This window comes from Mustelus asterias, chromosome 25, assembly GCF_964213995.1.
Source record: "Mustelus asterias chromosome 25, sMusAst1.hap1.1, whole genome shotgun sequence".
Taxonomy (NCBI): Eukaryota; Metazoa; Chordata; class Chondrichthyes; order Carcharhiniformes; family Triakidae; genus Mustelus; species Mustelus asterias.
The window spans coordinates 53,901,904-53,926,555 of record NC_135825.1 but is presented as its reverse complement, the minus strand read 5'-3'; the positions used below and the strand labels follow the sequence as shown (position 1 = coordinate 53,926,555).

General features: G+C 43.5%; 1 protein-coding gene across 3 annotated transcripts in view; it reads left to right on the top strand.

Annotated features, from left to right (window-relative positions):
- The first annotated feature begins 2,382 nt into the window (after nt 1-2,382).
- The window catches only part of ilrun (inflammation and lipid regulator with UBA-like and NBR1-like domains), a 78,148-nt gene continuing 55,878 nt past the window's right edge, over nt 2,383-24,652 (top strand). For all 3 annotated transcript variants that reach the window (XR_013495481.1, XM_078197796.1, XM_078197797.1), the window contains exon 1: nt 2,383-2,871. Coding sequence is in view for 2 of the 3 variants with exons in the window: in XM_078197796.1 (XP_078053922.1) it covers nt 2,717-2,871 (155 nt within the window). In the remaining variant the exon portion in view is untranslated. The remainder of the gene's footprint in view (nt 2,872-24,652) is intronic.

Genomic DNA, 24,652 nt, shown 5'->3' with positions numbered 1-24,652 from the left:
CTGTAGAATCATAGGTTTACAGCACAGAAAGCAGCCACTTGGCCCATTGTGTCTGCACCAGCTGGAAAATGAGCCAACCAGCCTATTCCCACTTTCCATCATTTGGTCTGGAACCCTGCGGGTTACAACAATTGAGGTACATATCCAGCCAGCTTTTAAGTGAGTTGGGTGTTTCTGCCTCAACTTCAGGCAGTTTCCCATCCATCAATTCCAGACCCCGACCACCCTCTGGATGGAAAAAAAAGTTTCCTCATCTCCCCTCTAATCTTTCTAGCAATCACTTTAAATCTGTGCCCCCGAGTCACTGCTAAGTCACTCTGCTCAATTAAATAGGCCCTTTTTATCTCGTCTATCAGATCTCCCCTCAGCCTCCTCTGTTCCAAGGAGAACAACCCCAGCATGTCCAATCTTTCCTCATAGCTGCATTTTTCCAACCCTGACAACATACTGGTAAATCTCCTCCGTATCCTCTCTAGTGCAATTACATCCTTTCTGCAATTAGGTGACCAGATCTGTACACAATATTCAATCTGTGGCCTAACCAATGATCTGTAGAGTTCCGGCATAACCTTCCTGCTCTTTGTCTTGACCAAAAAAGTAAAGAATCTCAATGCCTTTTCTACCATCTTATTGACCTGTCCCTGCCACCTTCAGACATTTGTGGACATTCACTCCAAGGTCTCTCACTTCTTCACGCTACTTAGTATTCTCCCAATTATTGTCTGTTCCTTTGCCTTGTTTGACCTCCCCGAATGTATCACTGCACACTTTTCCAGGTTGAATTTCATTTGCCACTTTTCTTCCCACTTGAGCTGTCCATTCATATCTTCCTGCAGTCTACAGCAATCCTCCTCATTATCAACCTTGTCGTCATTATTTGCAATTGGCTGTAAACTTCCTGATCATGCCCCCTACATTTCTGTCCAAATCATTTATACGGAAAAAAAAGCAAGGAACCCAATATGAAACCCAACCCCAATGGAAACAGGACCCCAAGCACCCCGGACATACTCTCTTCCACCTTCTTCCATCGGGAAAAAGATCCAAAAGTCTGAGGTCACGTACTAACTGACTCAAGAACAGCTTCTTCCTGCCTCCATCAGACTTTTGAATGGACTTTAGAATTGCTATGACACTACATTCGGCACCTTCTCCTTTCCTTCTCTAGGTACAGTATGCTTCGTCTGTATAATGCACAAGGAACAATACTTTTCACTGTATACTAATACATGTGATAATAATAAATCATATCACATAGATTGCAAAAACATCCATCAACAATTACCCTATATTTCTTGCTACTAAGACAATTTTTGTATCCAGTTTGCCACATTCTCCTGGATCCTATGGGCTTTTAAAACATTTCCTGGAGATCCATCTTCATTTCCTTGACGGTCCAGGGCAATTCCTCGGCCTCTCTGTGAACGGTATGCTATATCTGCCTCAGCACCAGGGACCCAGGTTCGATTCCAGCCTTGGGTGACTGTCTGTGTGGAGTTTGCACGTTCTCCCCGTGTCTGTGTGGGTTTTCTCTGGGTGCCCTGGTTTCCTCCTGGTTTCCTCCCACAGATGTCACCTGACGAAGGGGCAGTGCTCTGAAAGCTAGTGGTTTTTGCTACCAAATAAACCTGTTGGACTTTAACCTGGTATTGAGACGGCTTACGGTGTTCCTCCCACAGTCCAAAGATGTGTGGGTTAAGTTGATTGGCTATGCTAAGTTAACCTTTAGTGTTGGGGGGATTAGTAGGATAAATATGTGGGATTACAGAGATAGGGGGGGAGGGGGTGGGATTGTAGTTGGTGCAGGCTCGATGGGCCGACTGGCCCCCTTCTGCACTGTAGGGATTCTCTGAACAATTATCCTTCATTTGCTGCCACGGAGCCAATTTTTGTATTCAGTTTGGCATATTCCCCTGGATTCCATGGGCTTTTTAAACAAAACAAAAATTCCTGGATGTCCGTCTTCATTTGCTGGAAGGTCCATCCAGGCCAATCCTAGAGCATTGACAACCCTGTGCATTCCGTGGGTTTCCTCCGGGTGCTCCGGTTTCCTCCCACAGTCCAAAGATGTGCGAGCTAGGTTGATTGGCCATTCTAAATTACCCCTTAAGTGTCTCGAGATGCATAGGTTAGAGGGATTAGTGGATAAATATGTGGGGATAGGGCCTAGGAGGGATTGTGGTTGGTGCAGACCCGATGGGCCGAATGGCCTCTTTCTGCACTGTAGGATTCAATGGTTCCTCCTGCACCCCTCTCAATCCCTGGCCCCTGCTGATTGTCCTTTTGACCTGAGGGAGGGAGGCCATCTTCAGAGGGACAGTGACGTCACGGGCGAGTGTGAGGTCAGCGCGGCGGTGACGCCGGGGCGAGTGTGACGTCAGCGCGGCGGTGACGCCGGGGCCAGTGTGTGTGTGTGACTCGCGGGGAGGACAGGCCTGGCTGGCGGGGCGCGCATGCGCATGGCCTGCGAGAGAGAGAGAGAGAGAGGGGAGGAGGGGGGGGCACCGGGCGGTTGAAGCGGACGCCATCGGAACGAGGTAGCGACAATGTTGAAGGGGTAGGCCTCGGCCTGGAGTTACACACGTCACAGCGCGCCCGTAACACAGCAAGCTGAGCGGGGGCCCCCCTCACCGACAGCCGGGCCCGGCGGCACTTCACAGAGAGGGAAAAGAGAGAGGAGAGAGAGGAGGAGGAGACCCCCAGAAAGAGGAAAGCCATGGACGTGGATATGGACTTAGATCAGGACCTGATGCAGAAATTTAGCTGCATGGGAACCACCGACAAGGATGTGCTCATCTCCGAGTTTCAGAGGCTGCTGGGCTTCCAGCTCAACCCGGCCGGCTGCGCCTTCTTCCTGGACATGACCAATTGGTGAGTCCCAGGCCTTCCCCCCCCCCCCCCCCGCGAGGCCCTGCGCCGTCCTCCCGCTCCGGTCTGATAGGCCGAGGGTGCTCACTCCGGGGCCTTGTTGTGCGTCTGGCCGCGGATTACATAAGCGGCTTGAGGGGGAGGGGGACGCTGCCAGCCGCCTCCCTCCTCCGTTACCGAAGGGGTGATGATTGCTGGAGATTTTGGGGAGGGGCCTCTGCCCCGGCCCTCTGCCCTCTGCCACAGCCCCCGCCGCTCCGGCCGCCCCGCTCCTTTTTTTTCTGTCGAGTCATTTTGCAGCCGAGCTGAAAAGTTGTGCGATTTGATGGTGCCGCCAACCATCTATTTATTGACTCTTCCTTGGCTGTGTTCGGGCAGACTATCGGGTGTCTGCTTGCACACTTTGTGGCCAGTAGAAGTTGATGAGAATTGGCTACCTTTTTTTTTATTGTCGTCAATACGTTAATATTTAAAAGTTATAAGCATCCTCATTTGGCAGCAGTCTTCCAGAAAGTTCCACATAACTTGCAGTATTTCTCCAGTTATGCTTGAACGCTGAGCTCCTGTCCTCAGAAAATTCCTACTAATTCCAACACGTTTTCAATCTGGTAGGATTCGAGAAATCTGCTGATGTAAAATTAAGTTCAAAAGCTGGCCAGACTAAGCACATTTTCTTCCCTTTGTCTCCTGAGTTTTTTAAAAAACAGATAATAAAGGGGGTTTGATTTACTTGTCACATTTCTGAATAGCTTTTATATTTTGTGCAAGTTTTTTTTCACTTGACATAGACATGCTGACTGTCCAAGCACACTAAAGGCAGTTAATAACTTGGAAACATTGACTTTGGAGTTCAGGTTTTGGATTTTCTCAAGGGTGAGATCTAGCACAGTTAGCTCTCTTGTTTGTGTTTGGCATTTTCTGATGAGCTCCATAAAACTAGCCTGAAATGCATTTATCTTTTCGTGTTCAGTATGATGTAAACAATTCTGTTTGTATTCACAAATTGCATTTTATGCAAATTAGAATAATGACATTCTCTTCTGTTTGATGCTGTTGTGAAGTGCTTTTGGACAGTTTTATGACAGTAAGTCTACTACATAAATGCGAGTTGTGGTTTCACTAGTTTGAGACAGAACTTGCAGTTGACAATGCCTTTCAGTCTTTTAAAATATCCCAAAATGTTTCACTTTAAATTCATTACTTTAGACTGTTTTTTTTGTGGAACCCTGCTTTGCACAAGCCAACTTGTGCAAAACAGGGTTCCACAAACATCATTGAGTTAAATCGACAGTTATTTTGTTGTATATGTGATGTTGGTTGAGTGATAAATTTTGGCTAGAAGTGGGAGAGTCCAATCTCGCTTTGCTCTCAAACTAAAAGTGGAAGATATTTGAAAAATTCAGGAATTTACTCAAAGTATGACAAGTTTCCAATTGTTGAAGAATTATACTATGCTGGGCCAGGAATTATAATCATAGGTCATTCAATACCTTGTGCGTTTGGCAATATCCTGACCTGAGTCCTATTCTAATTGCCTAGGGTAAGCTAGATACTACACCAGAAGGAACACCTGTATTCTTCAGCCAGATAGATGCGCCGGATTTTAACAGACTGAATACATTTTTTTCTAATTAATCTATACCGTATACTATGGCGGTATTGTTGCAGTTTTTCCACCTTGCACACTGATCTCTAACAGGTATGGTTGTGGCAGGTCTTGCGTGATATGCAACTACACCAATAACTAACTTCCTTTAGAAAAATAAAGTTGCCATAGTCCCTAATGACCATAGGCTGCTCTCTCCTTTTGAGGGGGAGACTTGACTGGAAGTGATTTAACTGAGGTCACCCCATCTCGGGTGAGAGGCAAGGTTGAAAAGGCAGGACTTCATGAATCACCTTAGTTGGTGTGGGAATTGAACCTGCGCTGTTAGCGTTGTCCTGCATCACAAACCAACTGTCTAGTTAACTGACCCCCAACTTTCTTCATATAGTGCCTTTAATGTAGTGAAAGACCCAAAGAGCTTCATAGAGCATGACCAAACAAAATGTGACACTGGCTACTTGAGATATTAGAACAGCCAACCAAAAAGTTGGTCAAAGACGTAAGGCAGAAGTTGACCTTTGAAGCCTCAAAATAGGGTTTAATTTTCTTTAATATTTAGCATTTATTGCCCATCCCTAATTGCCTTTGAGGAGGTGGTGATGAGCTGCTTTCTCAAATTGCTACAGTCCATGTGGTGTAAGGACACCCATGGTGCTGTTCTGAACAGAGTTCCAAGATTTTCACTCAGCGACAGTGGAGGAACATCGAACGTCCAAGTCAGCATGGTGTAGCTTGGAGGGAACTTGCAGGTGGTTGTGTTCCCATGCACCTGCTGCTCTTATTCTTCTAGGTGGTAGAAGTTGCTAGTTTGGAGGGAGCCTGGTTGAGTTTTTGCAGTGCATCTTGTAGATGGTACAAACTGCTGCCACTGCGTCGGTGGTAGAGGGAGTGAATGTTTGTGGATAGGACGCCAATTAAATAGGCTTCTTTGTCATGGATAGTGTCGAGCCTGTTGAGTGTTATTGGAGCTGCACTCAATCTGGCAAGTGGAGAGTATTCTATTGCATTCTTGACTTGTCTTGTGGATGGTGGACAGGCTTGGGGCAGGATTCCTTGCTTCTGACCTCTGATTTGCCACTTGTCAGACAACGTCTGGATGTTGTCTAGGTGTTCCTGCATTTGGACATGGACTGCTTCAGTATCTGAGGAGTCAAGAATGCTACTAAACATTATGCAGTCACGTTCTCACTTCTGACCTTTTGATGGAAGGAAGGTCATTAAAACATCTGAAGATGGTTGGGCCTAGGACGCAGCCCTGAGGAACTTCAGCAGTGATGTCCTTGAACTGAGGTGATTGGCCTCCAGCAACCACAGCCATCTTCCTTTGTGCCAGGTATAACTCCAAGTGGAGAGATTTTTTTCCTGATTCTCATCGACTCATTAGATGTACGAGGCAGATTTTTTACACAGAGGGTGGTGGGTGCCTGGAACTCGCTGCTGGGGGAGGTAGTGGAAGCAGATACAGTAGTGGCTTTTAAGGGGCGTCTTGACAAATACATGAATAGGATGGGAATAGAGGGATATGGTCCCTGGAAGGGTAGGGGGTTTTAGTTCAGATGGGCAGCATGGTTGGTGCAGGCTTGGAGGGCCGAAGGGCCTGTTCCTGTGCTGTAATTTTCTTTGTTCTTTGACTCCGGTTTTGCTAGGGCTCCTTGATGTCACACTTGGTCAAATGCTGCCTTGATGTCCATGTCAAGTCACTTTCATATAAGCCAACTGCTAGTGTGAGTGATTGCCATCTTTGTTTGACGCTGTGAGGATGTGTCTTAAAATCCAACATATCTTTCCGACTCAGCCCATATCACGGTTATAAGGTGCTGGGAAATGAAATATCCATTTGTGGGATGGAGAATTGGGGCTGAGTGTTAATGTGAGTATGGCATGTTGTGGCTGGAAAGTGTGATCAGTGTTTATGATATGTAAATGCAGAACCATAATTTTTGGGGCCGAAAAGTCATCTTATACGCCAGGTTATCTTGTATGCTGAGATCAACAGCAGCTATTAAGGAGCATCTTAAAGGAAGAGAGCAAGAGACCGGCAGAGAGCAAATAAGGTCAAAGAATGGCATTTCCAAACTTGAATCTAATGTAGCCAAATGCACAGTAGCCAATAGCTTTTTAAAATTCATTCATGGGATATGGGCTTTGCTGGTGAGCATAGCATTTATTGCCCATTCCTAATTGCTCTCGAAGGTCGCGGTGAGCTGTGTTCTTGAACAGCTGCAGGCCCTGAGATTTAGGTATACACACCCTGCTGTGAGGGAGAGAGTTCCAGGAGTTTGACCCAGTGACTGTGAAGAGACAAAGATCTACTTCCAAGTCAGGATGGTGAGAAACTTAAAGGGGAACCTCCAGGTATCTGATGTCCTTTCCCTTCTAGATGGTAGTGGTCGTGGGTTTGGAAGGTGCTGCCTAAGGAACCTTGGTGAGTTCCTGCAGTGCATCTTGTAGATGGTATACACTGCTGCTACTGTTCATCGGTGATGGGGGGGGGGGGGGGGGGGGGGGGGAGTGAATGTTTCTGGAAAGAGTCCTAATAGTGAGCTGCTTCGTCTTGGATGGTGTCAAGCTTCTTCAGTGTGGTTGGAGCTGCACTCATCCACACTCCTAACTTGTGCTTTGTAGATGGTGGACCGACTTTCGGAAGTCAGGACGTGGGATACTCATGGCAGGATTCCTAGCCTCTGATCTGTTTTTAGTATCCACCACAGTATTTATATGGCTAATCCAGTTCAATTTCTGATCAGTGGTATTAATAGTAGAGTGATTTAAAATTAGGCATGTGCAAGAGACTGAATTGGAGGACTGCAGAGATCTGTGGTTTGTAGAGCTGAAGGAGTTGGGCAGCACTGAGTGATTTGAAAAGAAGGATGAGAATTTTAAATTCGAGTCCACGCTGGACTGGAAACCACTATATATTAGTGATTTGAGATGAAGGTAGGAGGCCTTAGTTTTGGAGCGGATATGTGGTCTGAAGTCCATTTGAGGTCAGACAGGATACCCAAGTTGGGAGTGGTCTGGTTCAGGAGGAATGGAATTTGTGGCAGGGACTGAAGACTTCGTTTCAGTCTTCCCAGTACTTACCAGTGTTGGATATTGAACAAGCAACATGACAAAAAAAGGAGTCGGCTTTGAGAGAGGTGGTGGTGGTAGTGAGGTAGAGCTGGCTATCATTGATGTACCCATGGAGCCTGACAAGTTTTTGGATTATGTCAAGAGAAGGTAACTGAGAAATTGGTATGGCTCAAGATCGGACCATGGGGGGCACCGGACATAGTGGTATAGAAGTGGAAAAATAAGCCATTGTATGTGATTTTCTGGATCGATGAAGAATTGAGAAAGACTAGTGCAGTCTCTCACCTGCTGAATGATGGAGAGGTATTCAAGGGACATGGTCAACTGCATCAAAGATGCAGTAAAACAGCGAAGGATGAGGAGGAATATCTCACCACGGTCTGAGTGCTATTTGTGACTTTGCTATATTGCAGTTGCAAGGGTGAAAACCTGATTGGAGGGATTCAAACATGGGAGTTTTCGGAAAGGCACGCGTGGATTTTGATGGTGGCAACATGTTCAGAACTTAGGAAAAGAGAGAGTTGAAGATGTGACAGTAGTTTGCAAGGCCAGGAATCAAGGGTGAGTTTTCCTGAGTTGAGGGCTGGTGACAGCAGATTTGAAAAGGAGGGAGTTATGAGGAGACTGAACTGAATTGGAGAGACTGGTGAGCTGAGGGTTGAGCATTGCTTTCTTGGACCTCTCCCATTTGGATAAAAATGTCTGCAAATTCCTTCTCCAGGATTGTACTATAATTCTGTCTTTGTTTTGGTAATAGGCTTTGCGGTGATTACTTCCTTTGTGTTACATATAGCATGACCAGCATTGTATAGCTTCTAAAAGTGAGGAGAGTTGTTGTGTTTATAATAATCTGGATTTTGCAGTCAGTGGTGAAACAAAGATCATAGAGTCACTACAGTACAGAAGGAGGCCATTTGGTCCATCGAGTCCCACCCAGGCCCTATTCCCTTAACCCCACACATTTACGCTGCTAGTCCCCCTGACACACTAGAGTCAATTTAGCATGGCCTATCAACCTAACACACATCTTTGGACTGTGGGAGGAAACCGGAGCACCCGGAGGAAATCCATGCAGACACCGGGAGAAAGTGCAAACTTCACACGGTGCTCACTGTTGACGTGGTATAAGGAGAGATCCATCAGTCTCTGGTGACAACTTTTAATTCTTTGCGTATTTAGTTGTAACATTCTTTCATGGGGATTTCCAGAGTTGAGCTGCATTGGTGTCATCGAGCTGTCCAAGCAGTCAAATACATTAAAGAATTCCCACATACAAGTAGGAAATGAAAAGCACTAATAATAAAATCACTTCAAAAAATTTTAGAGAGTGAAACAAAGGTTGGGGCATGCACCTGACAATACACCTCGGGTGAAATATGAATAAACTCTGAAAAAAAATTATTTTAACAAGGGGTTAAAAATTTATAAACCGTTATGATGGAGACCTTTTAACAACACTCCCAAGTACTTTTTAGACCCACATTTGTGTTTGTTAGTTATTACTCGGATCCTTTTTAAAAATGCATCTCGGTGAATAATCTTGACTTTTTATGGAGATATGCAAGCCTAACAGGGAGGTTCCTACCAGATAATTGATTTTGCTGATTGCTGGCTCCAGGGTTGTGGAGCTGTTTGTCGTACAGCCTGTGGCAGAACATTGAATGACAGATTGCAATTTAAGAATTTCTGCATAAATCTGTGCTTGTGGAACTCCTGCTCATGCGTCAGATTCAGAGGACATTTCGTTGTCAAAAACTCCATAAATTACAGACCATTGTCCTATTCCTGCACCAATAACAACATTGACTTGTGGAGACTGGGAACATGATGTATCAACTTTAACTCCACTGCTATGCCAGCTCTCATTGCCAGAATGCCAATGATCAATATGTTTTGCTTTATTGAAGTATCTCACCCCAAGATGGCACTATCTGTTCTTGATAGCTGTTCTCTGCCAATTCGTGATTGAAATTGTTGGTGGGAGGAGAACAAAACTCACTTGTTCCTGCTATTAAATCAGAAGTAATGGACAAAACAAGCCAAAATATTTCCTATTGAGAATGGATTGACAGAATGTTTGTATATGAAAAAATAAGCAATTGTGGTTCGTGTTTGAGTCTTGAAAACAAAATCCAGGCTGACACTTCATTACAGTACTGAATGTGAGCTGCACTGATGAAGGTGTTGTCTTTTGGATAAGAAATTAGCTAAGGCCCCCTCGGGTGAACATGAAAGATTCCCTTTAAAGGAAGACTTGTATTCATAAGTGTTTTTTGTCAACACCAGATGTCCAAAGTGCTTAACAGTCCAGTAAGTTATTTTAAAGTCCAGCCACTTGTAATGTGGGAACCTGTTTTGAAGAGGAGCTAATAATCTGGCCAGTATTTATTCCTCGACTACAGTTCAGTACAGAAATCTGGTCGTTACCAAATTGCTCTTTATGGGCTCTTGTGCTCTGTTGTGTTAACTATCGATATTTTCTTGATTAATTCAAGAGGTCCTGCGGTGAGTTAGTTTGTCGGCATAGAATCATTGCTGAACCAATGATATCTACACTGGCTCAGCCATGTTCGTCAGATAGATGATTATGGGTGACATGGCGCCTCTCAGCGCCAGGGACCTGGATTTAGTTCCAGCCTTGGGTCATTGTCTATGTGGACTTTGCTCGTTCTTCCCCTGTCTACGAGGGTTTCCTCTGGGTGCTCAGGTTTCCTTCCACACTCCAGAGATGTGCGGGTAAGGTTGATTGACCATGCTAAATTGCCCCTTGGTGTCAGGGGGACTAGCTAGGTAAATACATGGGGTTACAGGGATAGGGTCTGGGTAGGATTATTGTTGGTGCAGGCTCGATGGGCCAAATGGCTTCTTCAACATTGTAGGGGTTCTATGGTGGCCGCATAATCTAGAAGCTGTCCTGAATGTTCGTACTTCAGCTACAAGAACACTTGCAAGTGCGATGTGAAGGGTGATGGACATTGAACTTTACAACTGGGAGATGACTATGACCTCTGGTGGTTCTGTTTGGAGGGACATTGGGAGAGGTGAGCAGAAATGAAAAACTCAACTGACTGAGAGGACGCCTGGAGGAAACGGTAGCCAGTCCCTTCTTGGCCCACTGTCTTGTGGCAAACGCTTGTGCCAGAATGGTGCTGCGGGGCCAAGAGTTGACCACCACAGAGTAAACCATTGTCTTACCAGACAGAATGCTGCTGATGAATGTGTAACTAACAACCTTCCCTCTCAACTTCCCAGCTGCACCGCAGCCCAGAACCTGTGCAGCTGCAAAACTGACCATGCACAAGAAGCGGTCCTTTTAAGATGTACCATGACAGTCTTAAAGGAATATTGCAGTGCAACAAATAGGCCATGCACAGTGCAAGGATATTAGATGCAACAATGATGACTGCTCTGAGAAAGTTTGTTGTAAAGTGCTTGGGGATGTACTACAGTCATGAAAGACTCTAAGTTTTTTTTCTTCCATGGACTTGTACTACTTTGCAGCCCCAATCGCTCTAAGTTTCATGTACTGTTTAAGAAGCAACTGTGCCAGACCATTGCACTTACTACACTGCTGTATGGCGCAGGATTTGTGGCTGCTACAGGTGCAACATTAAAGCTCTAAAACAGCCAAAGATACCTAAGGCCCATCATGCGATTTTGATGGCAGTACAAAATCACAAACAAGGTATTTCATTGTGCTAAGCTCAACAGCATGGAGACCACCTGCCAGAAGATTCAACATCAAGGGGCAGGGCAAACCAAGTGCCCCACATGGGTGACTATGGAAAGCACTTTGGGACGTTTCATTACATGAATGACGCTATGCAAGTTGTTATGGACTGGTACCGAAGGGCAGGGATATTGGAGAACTGCTATAACATATGTGCCAAGCTTTTCCTCTTCCATTTGCGCGCCCCACCCCCCATCTAATTTGTAAATCCAACCAAATAGACAATTTGCTCTTAAATGCAGTCTGATGCTGATGTGCCATTGCAAAAATGTTCTTAAATCAAATGGAAGCTTTGTTTTGTTTGGTTTCTTGTTTTTTTTCTTAGTTCTGAATGCTGAGGCCAATCGTAAAACCCAACTGCCATCTTGACTGAGAATAGATAACTTGGCGCAGGTTATGTGATCAAACCTGGGACCTTCTAATATGTATTGTAGAGGTCCACATTGGGTAGTGTGTTAAGGCTAAGATACTAGAGCCTAATATAAATGTTTTCACATGTTAACTGAGGAGGAATTTTCTTCTTTTTGTTATGCTGTGTGATGCTTGCTTAATACTGTTTCGGATTTGGTCTTAGATGTACTTCTGATTTCTTGTCCCGGATGTTATGTTGTGTTTAAGATGGCTGGGATAATTCAATCAGTGGTGCCATGGGAATAAATTTAGAATACAATTTTCCAACCTTCAACGTCTTTGAGTGATTTGCTTTTCCTGCCTGACTCTGCCATCCAATAAATCGAAGGCAATGCATAATATCACCAGAACTGTACATTTAATAGTATTTCAGTCATAGCTGAGGTCCCAAATTCCTAAGTTTTCCATTTTGAGAACAATGCAATAGGAAATGCCAGTTAATAGTATTGCCCGATATTTTTCTGACACTGTAGGTTAAATTTTCCGTGGAGTGGCAATCACTGTTGGATTGCTACTCTGCTCCTTTTTTACTTGCCTTAGCTTCCTGTTTCTTGCCTGGACTTCCAATCTGGACCTGCTGAGATATATGTAGCGCAGCTGCTCTTCAAGTCCTTAAGATTGTTGGATGAAGTGAAGACCCACCCCCTTTGTCCAGCACTACCTGCAATGTTCCAGTAGGTTTAAATGTCCCAGCTACTCCCACAGGAGAGAAAGTAAGCATGTATGGTAGGTGGGGAGCATTCAGATTTGATTTATTATTGTCACATGTATTAACATGCAGTGAAAAGTATTGTTTCTTGCGTGCTATACAGACAAAACATACTGTTCATAGAGAAGGAAAGGAGAGAGTGCAGAATGTAGTGTTACAGTCACAGCTAGGGTGTAGAGAAAGATCAGCTTAATACATGGTAGATCCATTCAAAAGTCTGATGGCAGCAGGGAAGAAGTGTTCTTTTTCAAGTTGTTAAAGTTAATTTATTAGTGTCACAAGTAGGCTTACATTAACACTGCAATGAAGTTACTGTGCAAAGGTTGCTGTGCAGTTACTGTTCTTGAGTTGGTTGGTATGTGATCTCAGACTTTTGTATCTTTTTCCCGACGGAAGAAGGTGGAAAAGAGTATGTCTGGGGTGTGTGGTTCGTCAGGGAATTAGTATAGTTGCTCAGGAGTTAGAACTGCTTTATTCCTTCTAACCTTTCCTGGTTCTGCTAGGAGAGTTCGAACCATCTGAAATCTCTCTGACTTTAAATCAGTTTCAGAGGGTTCCAGATGCAGGGTAATTGTCCAGCAGAAATATAAACTTTTTGGGCAATTCCTCTGCAGTCCTTGCCTGGGGGCTTCTGAGGGGTTCCCCAGTGCATCTTCTGGGCTACTTCCAGGGAACAGAGGTAATAAAATGTCCCAAAGTGCTTCACAAGAACATTGTAAAACAAATTATGACACCGAGCCCCATAAGAAGATATTACATCCGATGACCGAAAGCTTGGATTTGAGGAGTGTTTTAATGGAGGGAAGTGAATTAGCGAGCTGTCGGGATGGTATTCCAAAGCTTGGGGTTCAGGGAACGGCGGGTATAGCTATCAATGGTGGAGCAATTAAAACTGGCGGTGCACAAGACACCAGAATTTGAGGAGTAGGTATCTCATGTTCAGATTTCATGATAATGGAGTCTAGAGGCCTCCAAAAATGAGGAAATAAGCAGTCTTACTGATGGCGCAAAAATGAGGTTTGATACGCATCTTGGGGTCATGTGATGCCAAGATTCTGAATGAACTGAATGTTTAAAGTTTATTTGTCAGAAGTAGACTTACATTAACACTGCAATGAAGTTACTGTGAAAATCCCCCAGTCACCACACTCTGGCACCTGTTCGGGTACACCGAGGGAGAATTTAGCATGGCCAATGCACCTAACCAGCACGTCTTTCGGACTGCGGGAGGAAACCCACACAGACAGAAGGAGAACATGCAGATTCCACGCAGACAGTGACCCAAGCTGGGAATTGAACCCGGGTCCATGGCGATGTGAGGCAGCAGTGCTGCTCTGTTGCTGGGTAGAAGGATGGGATTCGAGAACAGAGTTTGGAGCAGGACCGAAAGCAATGGTGTCTTTCTTCCCCAATGTTTGATTGTAAAACAACTAATTCAGTATTGAATGTCAGATCAGCAGAGTTTGATAGTTTAGCAACAGTGATGGAGTTGAGAAAGGTGGCGGTGAGATAGAGCTAGGTGTTGTCAACGTACATGTGAAGACGAATGCTGTGCCTTCAGATGGTGTTGCCAAGGGGCAGCTTGTAGTTGAGAAACAGGAAGAGGCCATGCATCAATCCTTGGGGGATACAGGGAGTAAGGGAGCAGGGAGAGAAGAAGCATTTGCAAGTTCAGAAAATGCTGGAAAATCTTAGCAGGTCTGACAGCATCCATGGAGAGAGAGAGAAGTCAACGTTTCAAGTCAGGATGACTCTTGATCAGAGCTTCATCCAGCTCTGAAGAAGGGTCATCCTGACTCAATGTTGGCTCTATTCTCTCTCCACAGATGCTGTCAGACCTGCTGAGATTTTTCAGCATTTTCTGTTTTTTTTTTCAGATTCCAGCATCCACGCTATTTTACTTTTGACCATTGCAAGTTATTCTCTGATGACAATTGGATAGATAAGAATAATATTATGACTACAGCAGATATTATTTGCTAAGCAAGCTAAATCCCAGAAGGAAAATTGTCTTCCTGCTCATAAAATAACCTTTTCTCTTTGCATTCTGAAAATGAGGAGGAACCGACTGATCTCAGAAGCATAGAGTTCAAATAACACTTTTGGGATTTTAAAAATGAAAAAAATTATTAACACGAAAGGAAAATTTAAATTGAACTTGCCCTCCTGGCCCCCCTCAATGTTAATATTGTAAATGATTTTCTCCCTGGGTGTTTTTGGCTTTCCTTTTAATCTGCTGTCATCACTCCTGTTGTGCACTCAACTATTGATCCCTGTATCTTGTAAATGACTACCCGATCTCCAATGTCCCTTCCTTTCTTCTCTAAAATACTTGAGGTTATTGTCATTTTCCAAATCCGACCTTTGATTTCAAAGAACTCCCATGTTTGAATCCACCAAGGGTGATCTTGAGAGAGAGGTGAGAGGGATGGAACAAGGTGAGTTGTTCAAAGCAGATGAAAGTGTCAGGGGAGTAAAGAGCAATGTCCAGGGGATATCTGGTGATGAGGACATGACTATGATGGATATGTGCTGGGGTGGGCATATAGTATCAATGAGCTGTTATCCGTATTTGGAGACAGTGAAAATCGGAAGCTGTTTGAAGTGAGAGTATCAGGGGACCTGCTGTTGGAGTATTTTTGTAGGAATAAAGATCCAGGAGGTGTACAGAGCTACTTGAAGGGCAGAAGGATGAAACCACATGATCTGACAGAATTGATCACCAAGCCATGTAAATGGCAGACCGAAAGCTTGGTCAAAAGGGCATTTTGACCAAGCATCTTAGGAGAGGTTTAAAAAGGGAAATTTAGAGCTTTGAGCCTCGGGTTAGGTGAAGGCACAGTTGCCAATGATGTGACAATGTAATTGGGACTATCCAAGAGACCGATATTGGAGAACGAGAGATGTTAGGTGTGGAGGGGATGCGGTGGCAGTGGTAATAGGACTGAAGGAAGTTATAGGGACTCGAGGTCTAATTTTGCATGTTGTTAGATTCAGTTGCAGACCAGGAACTGATTGTAGATAAAATTTGAATTTCTTTCTTGTTCATTTTTACGGGATGTGGGCATCACTGTCTGGGCCAGCATTTATTGCCCATCCCTAACTGCCCTCCATTTCAGAGGGCAGTGAGAGTCAACCACATTGCTGTGGCTCTGGAGTCACATGTGTAGGCCAGATCAGGCAAGGGCGGCAGATTTCCTTCCCTAAAGGACATTAGTGAACCAGATGGGTGTTTAATACAATCAACAATGGTTTAATGGTCATCAGTGGACTTTTAATTCCAGATTTTTATTTAATTTGAATCCCACCGTCCGCCGCGGTAGGATTTGAACTGGGTCCCCAGAGTATTATCCTGGGTCTCTGGATTGCTAGTTCAGTGACTATGCCACTGCGCCACTGCCTCCCCTGGATCCCACGTGTTCATTAATAGAATAACGCAACAAGATTTAAACAAACTAAGTATTTTTTTAAACTACAGAACAGCCAAAAAACATGTGAACAACACTCTTTATCTTGCACTCTAGTAATATGCAGAATTGAGATGAAGTAAACCTGAGTTAACAGCGCAACAGTGGTCAAACACCATAAATCTCTCTAATTTCGTAGGCAAAATCAAGACCGATCCTATAAACTTATCAAACAACCCACCCAGGCATCAGTGATTACTGCGTCACAAAATCCTTTCATACTCTGTCTTCCACATGAGAGATTTCAGCTCATCTCCTCAGAGGATATAGCCTCCAAGTTCCCAAGCAGCAGCCGCAACTCAGCCTGGAAGCCCTCTCGCTGCTTCGACTTGCCAGGTAATAATGACTGCAGCTCAGACTTCCCTGACTGCTTATCTCCCAGCTACTCAATCACCTTGTCCAAAACTGCTTCCTGTTGGGTTGACCAGGTTGCACTTTAGCATTGGTGAGCAAACTCAGCTGTGCTGAGCAAACAACCACTGTTCGCCATGGGCTACACTTTTCCCCAGCTGCCAGCTCCAATGAGCTGACAACTGTTCCAGAATTTCTCCGGGCCCCGACTTCCCAGGAGCATGGAGCTATCATTTCTAATGGTTTTCTGAGCCCAGCTCCCCATTGGCTTCTCTGAGCTCAAGCTGTATGGAGCTAACAACAGCTGCCACCCATGGGCTAACCTCATCATGTGGTTCCCGCAGTCCTGTAGTTGGGTTTTGGTGGTGCACACCTGGTCACATGGGCAACGTTTTTGGTGCCATCTCAGCTGTCAAAGGGAACCTGGAATTGATCATGCATAGTCTATTCCCCTGCTACACCTGTGCCAGCATCCCTGGCATGCCAAGAGCTTTAATTGTCGTCCTCCACCCCAAAAGCACACAAGAATCCACTAACTTAGATTCCATCGCTATATATTATATTGCTGCCTTAAATCCAAATCTAAACCCTCAAATCCGAAGCTGGAGAAAATAAAACTTTTGATTAGAAAGATAAGTTTCAACAAATGGGATGAACTTGTTTCTTTTAATGAAAATAATCGACTGCACGTCGAACTCTTTGAATCCATTTATTATCAAGTCCAATCTCCAACTCTTGTAGTTAAAGCTAGCCACTAGTTCTAGCAGTGCATTGTAGAGTTATGATTGTTTGTGAAAGAATGACCACACTTGCCAAGATTCAGTATCTGAGACTGTTGATATTCCAACAACACGTGAATTTGAAATCTGCTTTACATCCCATGTCCTCAACCCAGGAAGCAGCAGTTGATTTTATTGTGAAATCTTTTTGAATGTTATTTCTGACTCCACTTCCAGTGTACAATATAGTAGAATATTGTGGTGCTCGTTAGCCTTAATGTACTGAATATATCTCATCCTTTGCTCAGCACCCTGCTTTGCGATCCAGCGTAGGCCAAGATCTCTGGCATGCCGAAAAGAGCAGGCATTCAGCCAATCCATTTGGCCATCTAAGCGCTGGTGCAGTCAGACCTTTTGAATAGAATCATTTTAGAATATATTTGTTAAAAGTTCCAATTATACCTTATTCTTTAGCACAAGTCTGCAATGAACTTTCTGCATTACAGAACAACATTTATGGCATTTCACTTGGATTTATGGTCCAAATGCCAGTGAATATTTGGCACACTTCAAAAAGTAACAATTTGGAAGTCTTTTCATCTTACTCAGTGTTTGTAGTTTGACACAGTATCATTTAAAAGTGCTCTACCTACTTTTATTGAAAGATTTGCCTTTATTTCAAATACCTCCAACTCAGTTGTGACTGCCTCAATATCATGTGGATGCTTGGCATGCCAGCTTGGATGAGCACAAATCTGTTAAGTAATCACTCCAAACTTCAGGAGTGAGGTTAACTGTACAAGGATAATTTAATGTTTGTGTCGTTTGTTATTTTTCTAAAGAGTTTGCTTCTTCCCGTATATTCAAAGTTAGCATGGAAATCATAAAATGTTCCTCTTTAGCTTTATTCGATTTATTATTGTCACATATATTAGTATACAGTGAAGTATTATTTCTTGCATGCTATACAGAAAACATACCGTACATGGAGGAGGAAAGGAGAGAGTGCAGAATGTAGTGTTACAGTCATAGCTAGGGTGTAGAGAAAGATCAACTTAGTGCAAGCTAAGTCCATTCAAAAGTCTGACAGCAGCAGGGAAGAAGCTGTTCTTGAGTCGGTTGGTACGTGACCTCAGACTTTTGTATCTTTTTCCCGAAGGAAGAAAGTGGAAGAGAGAATGTTCGGGTTGCATGGGTCCTTAATTATGTTGGCTGCTTTGCCGAGTCAGTGGATAGGAGGCTGGTTTGCGTAATGGACTGGGACCCGTTCAAGTTTCCTGAAGTCTTGGACAGGGCAGGAGCCATACCAAACTGTGATACAACCAGAAAGAATGCTTTCTATGGTGCATCTGTAAAAGTTGGTGAGAATTGCAGTGGACATGCCAAATGTCCTTAACCTCCTGAGAAAGTGGAGGTGTTGGTGGGGTTTCTTAACTATAGCTTCGACCTGGAGGGATTAGGACAGGTTGTTGGTGATCTGGACACCGAGAAACCTAAAGCTCTCGACCATTTCCACTTCATTCCTTGACGTAGACGGGGCGTGTCCTCCGCTATGGCAGCAGTATTGAACATACACATTTATACCAAGTCCTGTACATTTAAGGGGTAGACATTTAATTTGTGCAATAATCATGAAAGGAGGATGGCTGGTGGAATATTGCTGATGGCCAGTGAGCTCTGTATGGCACTGAAAGAAATATGAGCAGGCACAAAATAAGATGCATCAGCTCAGGTTGATCCATTCCAGCTCCTGAAAATATGTCTTGATGCAGTTTAACTTGTAAGATCATTTAAAAGGTTTGAGCTGCAGAAGTTTTTAAACTGGAGAATTCTCATCTTTATTTACGGATGTTAGAACTTTGCCTCTGGTAATGGAAAATGCTATTTTAAAGTCTTGAAGAAAATGGACCCTAATTATAGTAGGACCTCATGAGCACCTTGCTGGTGAAGTGAATTCATGGAAACTTTGGCTGTGGTATGAATTACCCACTGAGCTCGAATCCTCCCATGTATACACTGCATATCAACAAGAAGTGTTTGCAATATTTGCTGCTGATAAGCTGTGCAGTTTTAACAGGTTAAGTTCCACTGCATGCTTCGACAGTCCCTTGGAACTCGTCCATCTAAACAGAATGGGATTAGTTGTGGGGTGTTCTGGGTAGAGATAAAAGGAGAGTCATCAAAACGACAAGCTGCATGATTTCAATAAATACAAAAGATCACTAGTAGAAGATTTGCTAATGGTGATGTATATATTTTAAGAAACCAAACCGAATAATAACTCAAACCCAAAATAATCAGAATCCTGCATCCATATCAGGGTAGTTGATACAGAGAGGAACAATGTTATTAAAATTATGACATTACGGCTAATGTTAGGGAATTTGCAGACCCTTAACAAAATTAACTAACTTTTCGAGTGTCATGTATTGAACTCCATCTCAAGCTTGAGTTATTTGAAATTTACTTCTCAAGTATACTAAAAATATATCATTTGTTTTTGCTTTTCTAATTAAAAATGTTTAATCACAATGTGGCGCACTGGTGCTGCTATAACAACAGCCCTGTCAGTTTAAATACAGGTGCATTGAGCAGATGGAAGCTTTTAGGCTATCAGCAGCTCAAACCCGGTTTCTCAGGTCGGATCTAGTGCACTGACTGACTGGCAGGCTCACTGTCGTATCACCTTCCAACTGATTTGAGAGATGGTGACTTGTTTTCTTAATTGGCTTTTAGACCAGCAATAAAAAATTCTCACTTTTATTTGGGAGCTTTATTTTGTTAAATCTAGAGATCAGTTTTGATGTCAAAATATTTTTAAGATGCTACAAGAAAGATAAATATTTCCTTTTGAGCTGACCCTGAAGGGGGAAAATTTGTTGTCTGTAGTCTCCAATATTAGGGCAGAAATAGTTGGAGACTTCAACTACTGTAATATCAACTGAGATATGAACAGTGTGAAGAGCACAAAGGGCACAAAATTCTTGAACCGCATTGGAGAACTTTTTTAGCTACCTTTTAACAAGTCCAATGAGAAGGGGCGCAATTCTAGATTTAGTCTTAAAAAATTAAGCTGGGCATTTGTAGAAGTAGAAATGGATATGCAACCACTTTGGAGGCAGTGACCATGATATGGTTAGATTTAGCATCAGTATGGGAAAAGGACAAAAATAGAACAGGAGTAAAGGCTCTAATTTGGAGGAAGACAAATTTTACCAAGCTGAACTCGTGAAAGTGGACTGGATACAGTTATTAGAACAGAAAACGGTGTCAAATCAGTGGCAGGCATTTAAAAGTGAGATTCTGTGGGCACAGTTTAGTCAAGTCCCCACAAAGAAAAACAGTGGTACTGCCAAATCTAGGGCCCCTGGTTATCCAGAAGCGGTGTTGATGGTAGTCAATATGTGGAGATGCTGGCGTTGGACTGGGGTAAATGCAGTAAGAAGTTTAACAACACCAGGTTAAAGTCCAACAGGTTTATTTGGTAGCAAAAGCCACAAGCTTTCGGAGCCTTAAGCCCCTTCAGGTGAGTGGGAATTCTGTTCACAAACAGGGCATATAAAGACACAAACTTAATTTACAGAATAATGGTTGGAATGCGAATACTTACAGCTAATCACGTCTAAGATACAAACAATGTGAGTGGGGAGAGCATTAAGACAGGTGGGGATTACAGATAGTGTGACATGAACCCAATATCCCGGTTGAGGCCGTCCTCATGTGTGCGGAACTTGGCTATCAGTTTCTGCTCAGCGACTCTGCGCCGTCGTGTGTCGTGAAGGCAGCCTTGGAGAATGCTTACCCGAATATCAGAGGCCGAATGCCCGTGACCGCTGAAGTGCTCCCCAACAGGAAGAGTCTTGCCTGGTGATTGTCGAGCGGTGTTCATTCATCCGTTGTTGCAGCGTCTGCATGGTTTCCCCAATGTACTATGCCTCGGGACCTGCAGAGTCTCACTGGCTGTTCTGTCTGGAGACATCTCTTTAATCTATCTTAATGCTCTCTCCACTCGCATTGTTTGTATCTGAAAGACTTGATTAGCTGTAAGTATTCGCATTCCAACCATTATTCTGTAAATTGAGTTTGTGTCTTTATATGCCCTGTTTGTGAACAGAATTCCCACTCGCCTGAAGAAGGGGCTTAAGGCTCTGAAAGCTAGTGGCTTTTGCTACCAAATAAACCTGTTGGACTTTAACCTGGTGTTGTTAAACTTCTTACTGTGTTTATCCAGAAGCGTACAGGGATAGATTTGGCAGAAAAAAAAGGTTGACAATCAAAAGCTTAATATTGTAGAAAGCTTTGACGTATAGAAGGTACAGTAATGAAGTAAAATTAGGAAAGCAAAGAGAGGATATAAGAAAATATTGGCAGGTAAAATCAAAGAAAACCAAATTTCACCCGTTCATTAAGAGCTTGAGAATAGGGCCTATCAGAGATGCAGGTGGTAACTTGGGCTTTGAAGCAGAAGATGTGGGCAGGGTTCTGAGTGAGTACTTTGTCTCTGTCTTCATGAAGGAGAGGGATGATGCAGACAGTCTAGTTAAAGAGGAGGGTGAAATATTAGGCACAATAGGCATAACGAGAGTAGTAGTACTGGAGGGACTGATGTCCTTGAAGATGGATAAATCATAGCCAAATTGATTGAATCCCAGGCTGTTAAAGGAAGTCAGGCAGGAAACACAAGTGGGTGCTCAGAGGATCATTTTCCAATCCTCACTGGATACAGGCAAAATCAGTAAGAAGTCTAACAGCACCAGGTTAAAGTCCAACAGGTTTATTTGGTAGCAAAAACCACTAGCTTTCGGAACAGGCTGTTCCTTCGTCAGGTGGGTGGGAGACTTTAACCTGGTGTTGTTAGACTTCTTACTGTGTTTACCCCAGTCCAACGCCGGCATCTCCACATCATACAGGCAAAATATCAGAGGATTGGAGGTCTCCAAATATTGTACCATTATTTTAAAAAGGTGTAAAGGATAGGCCAGAAAAATTGTAGGCTGGTCAGTCTGACTTTGCTGGTGGGAAAATTATTGGAATCAATTTGGAGAGACGGGGTAAACCGTCACTTAGACACAGAGTGATCAGGGCTAGTAACCATGGTTTTCTTCGGGAAGGATTGTGTCTTGCTAACCTAATCAAATGTTTTGAGAAAGCAAATGAAGGTTGATGGGGGTAGTGCAGCATGGTTGTCCACATGGATTTTAGTAAGGCATGTGACAAGGTTCCACATGACAGACCAGTCAGAAAAGTGAAATTTCATAGCGGAAGGTGGCAAGTTGGATCCAAAATTGGTTCAGCGACAGAAAATGAAGAATAATGTTGGATGGATGTTTTCGTGAATGGAAAGTGATTTCTAATGGCATTCCACATGGCTCTGTGTTGGGGTCCTTGGTATTGTGGGGGGAGGCATGATTTGTGAAATTTGCAGATGGCACAAAAATTGGCTGTGTAGTTAGTGAAGAGGATGTCTCCAGAATGATATCAGTGGTTTGGTTGAGTGGGTGGAAAAGTGGCAAATGGAATTCAATCCAGAGAAGTGAGGTAATGCAGTTGGGGATGGCAAACAAAGCAAGGGAATACTGAGTGAATGGGAGGTTAGTGAGAGGGTGAGAGGAAGTGAGACACTTTGAAGTGCATGTCAAGACAGCTGGACAAGGTGGTTAAGAAAACACATGGAAAGCTTTCCTCTATTGGGCAAGGTATTGAAGACTGAAGCAGGGATTTAATGATGGAGCTAAGATCAAGTGTAGTATGGTCGGCAGCCCATGGTCGGCCGCACTTGGTTAAGGTCATTAGGTTACACTGAAGCTTCATATGTTTCATATGAAGCAATTTTTTAAAGCGGCATCTCGGCCTTTTGGCTAAGATGCAAATGAGCTCAAGTCTTGGAGGAGGAACCTCCCCCTTCTCCAATCAGCTTGGCTCATGTAGATCAGGCCCAGGACAGGGTGGTTTGGTCGCTCGCCCTGTCTTGTCAGCCTGGATCGGAAATGTCTCAACTTGTTGAGACTCTGAATTGGATTTGATTTGATTGAATTGGAAAAGTATAAAAAATGCTGATTTGATTAGTTGGAATTGTGTGTACAGTTTAAATCACTAGGAGGATGAAATTGTTCTGGAGAGAGTGCAGAGGAGATTTACAAGAATGTTATCAGGGCTTGAAAATTGCAGCTATGAGCAAAGATTGGATAGGCTAGGGTTGTTTTCCTTTGAATAGAGGAGGCTGAGGTAACCTTATTGAGATATACAAAATTGAAGGTTAACAGGAGAGATCTGTTTCCCTCGAGGGGTCAGTTACCAGAGACATTGATTTAAGGTGATTGGTAGAGGATTAGAGGGGACATGCGGGAAGACCTTTCCACCCTGAGGGTTGTGGTATCTGGAATTCAATGCCCGAATTGTGGTTGAGGCTGAAACGTTCAACTCATTTAAAAGATACCTGACCTGTACCTGGAGTGCTGTGAGCTGCAAGGCTGCAGACCAGGTTCTGCAATGCGAGCGGCTAGTTTCTTTTCTCTCTCCATTTGCCTGGTGCAGACACAATGGGCTGAATGGCCTCTTTCTGTGCCATAACGTTTCTATGGTTCTATTGTTGATTGACAATCCTTATATCTTTTGTTCCAAAAGTCAGTCGAAATACAATAGAAGAGAAGGAAAATGTCACTGTCTAATTTTTCAAGGATTAACTAATAGGTTATGTTGCTGTTAAGGAATCTGAGGTTATGGACAGTACTTTTCCTTTCACTCTGCTTTCATGCTCATTGTTTGACAATTAAGTTTTATTGCCACACTTGTTTGGACCTTGAGCGCCTTTAAAAATGGGATTTTTCAATAGTTGGCACAAATTCTAGAAAGAATTAGGAAGGTCTTGGCTTTCAGAAAATATTTGCTCACTTCAAACTTGAATATATGTAACATGCAAAGTAGCAGTTCATCTCGCATGGAATGGTTTCCTGTACTATTGCACTTTTCCATTTCCATACTTGAATCTTCCCAGACATGTTCCTTCCATCTTGCTGTCTGGCAGAGGTGGGGCCCCTAATGAAAGGCTGCCTATGCAGGGATGCTTCTGCCATTAATGCTCTTGGGTGGAGACTATTGCATGGAGCAGTGGTGTTCAACATGGTTCAACATGAGCCACTCGCAGACACCCAGGCCACATGTAATTTCTGTAGCTTGGAGGAAACCATGTTTCTTGAGTCAAGAGTTTTCTGTCCCTATTACTTTTATTTAAGTTGCTGTTACTCAATTTGTTTTAACTTCAGTCTCACATTTCACATCATGGGTCACCTGTTGCAGAGGAGGCAGGCAGGTCGAGGACTTGCTCATGGATCTGCTCCTGATTCTGGTCCAGTCTGAATGCAACCCCACAAGGAGAGTTGCTCTGGCTGACTGACTTTCTTTTCCAGTCTTCTGTGATGTTCAGTGGTATGGGCAAGACCTTTGACGGGTGGGTACTGTAGGATGTTCATTGTATAATTGATTTTTATGATGGGTCGCAATTAATTTGATTAATACCAGTTAAAAAATTTTTAGTAGTGACCTCTTAAATTGGGCAATTGTGGAACTACTTAGTTGTCCATTGACAGTGGTGATTTTGCTGCTATTTTGCAGTTATCTTTACTGGTGTAATTAAAAACACAGAATTAACAGTGTAAATGTTTAGTTTGATTGTGATTTGTTTTTGCCAAAATAATGATGCACAGCTCCCTGTTGATG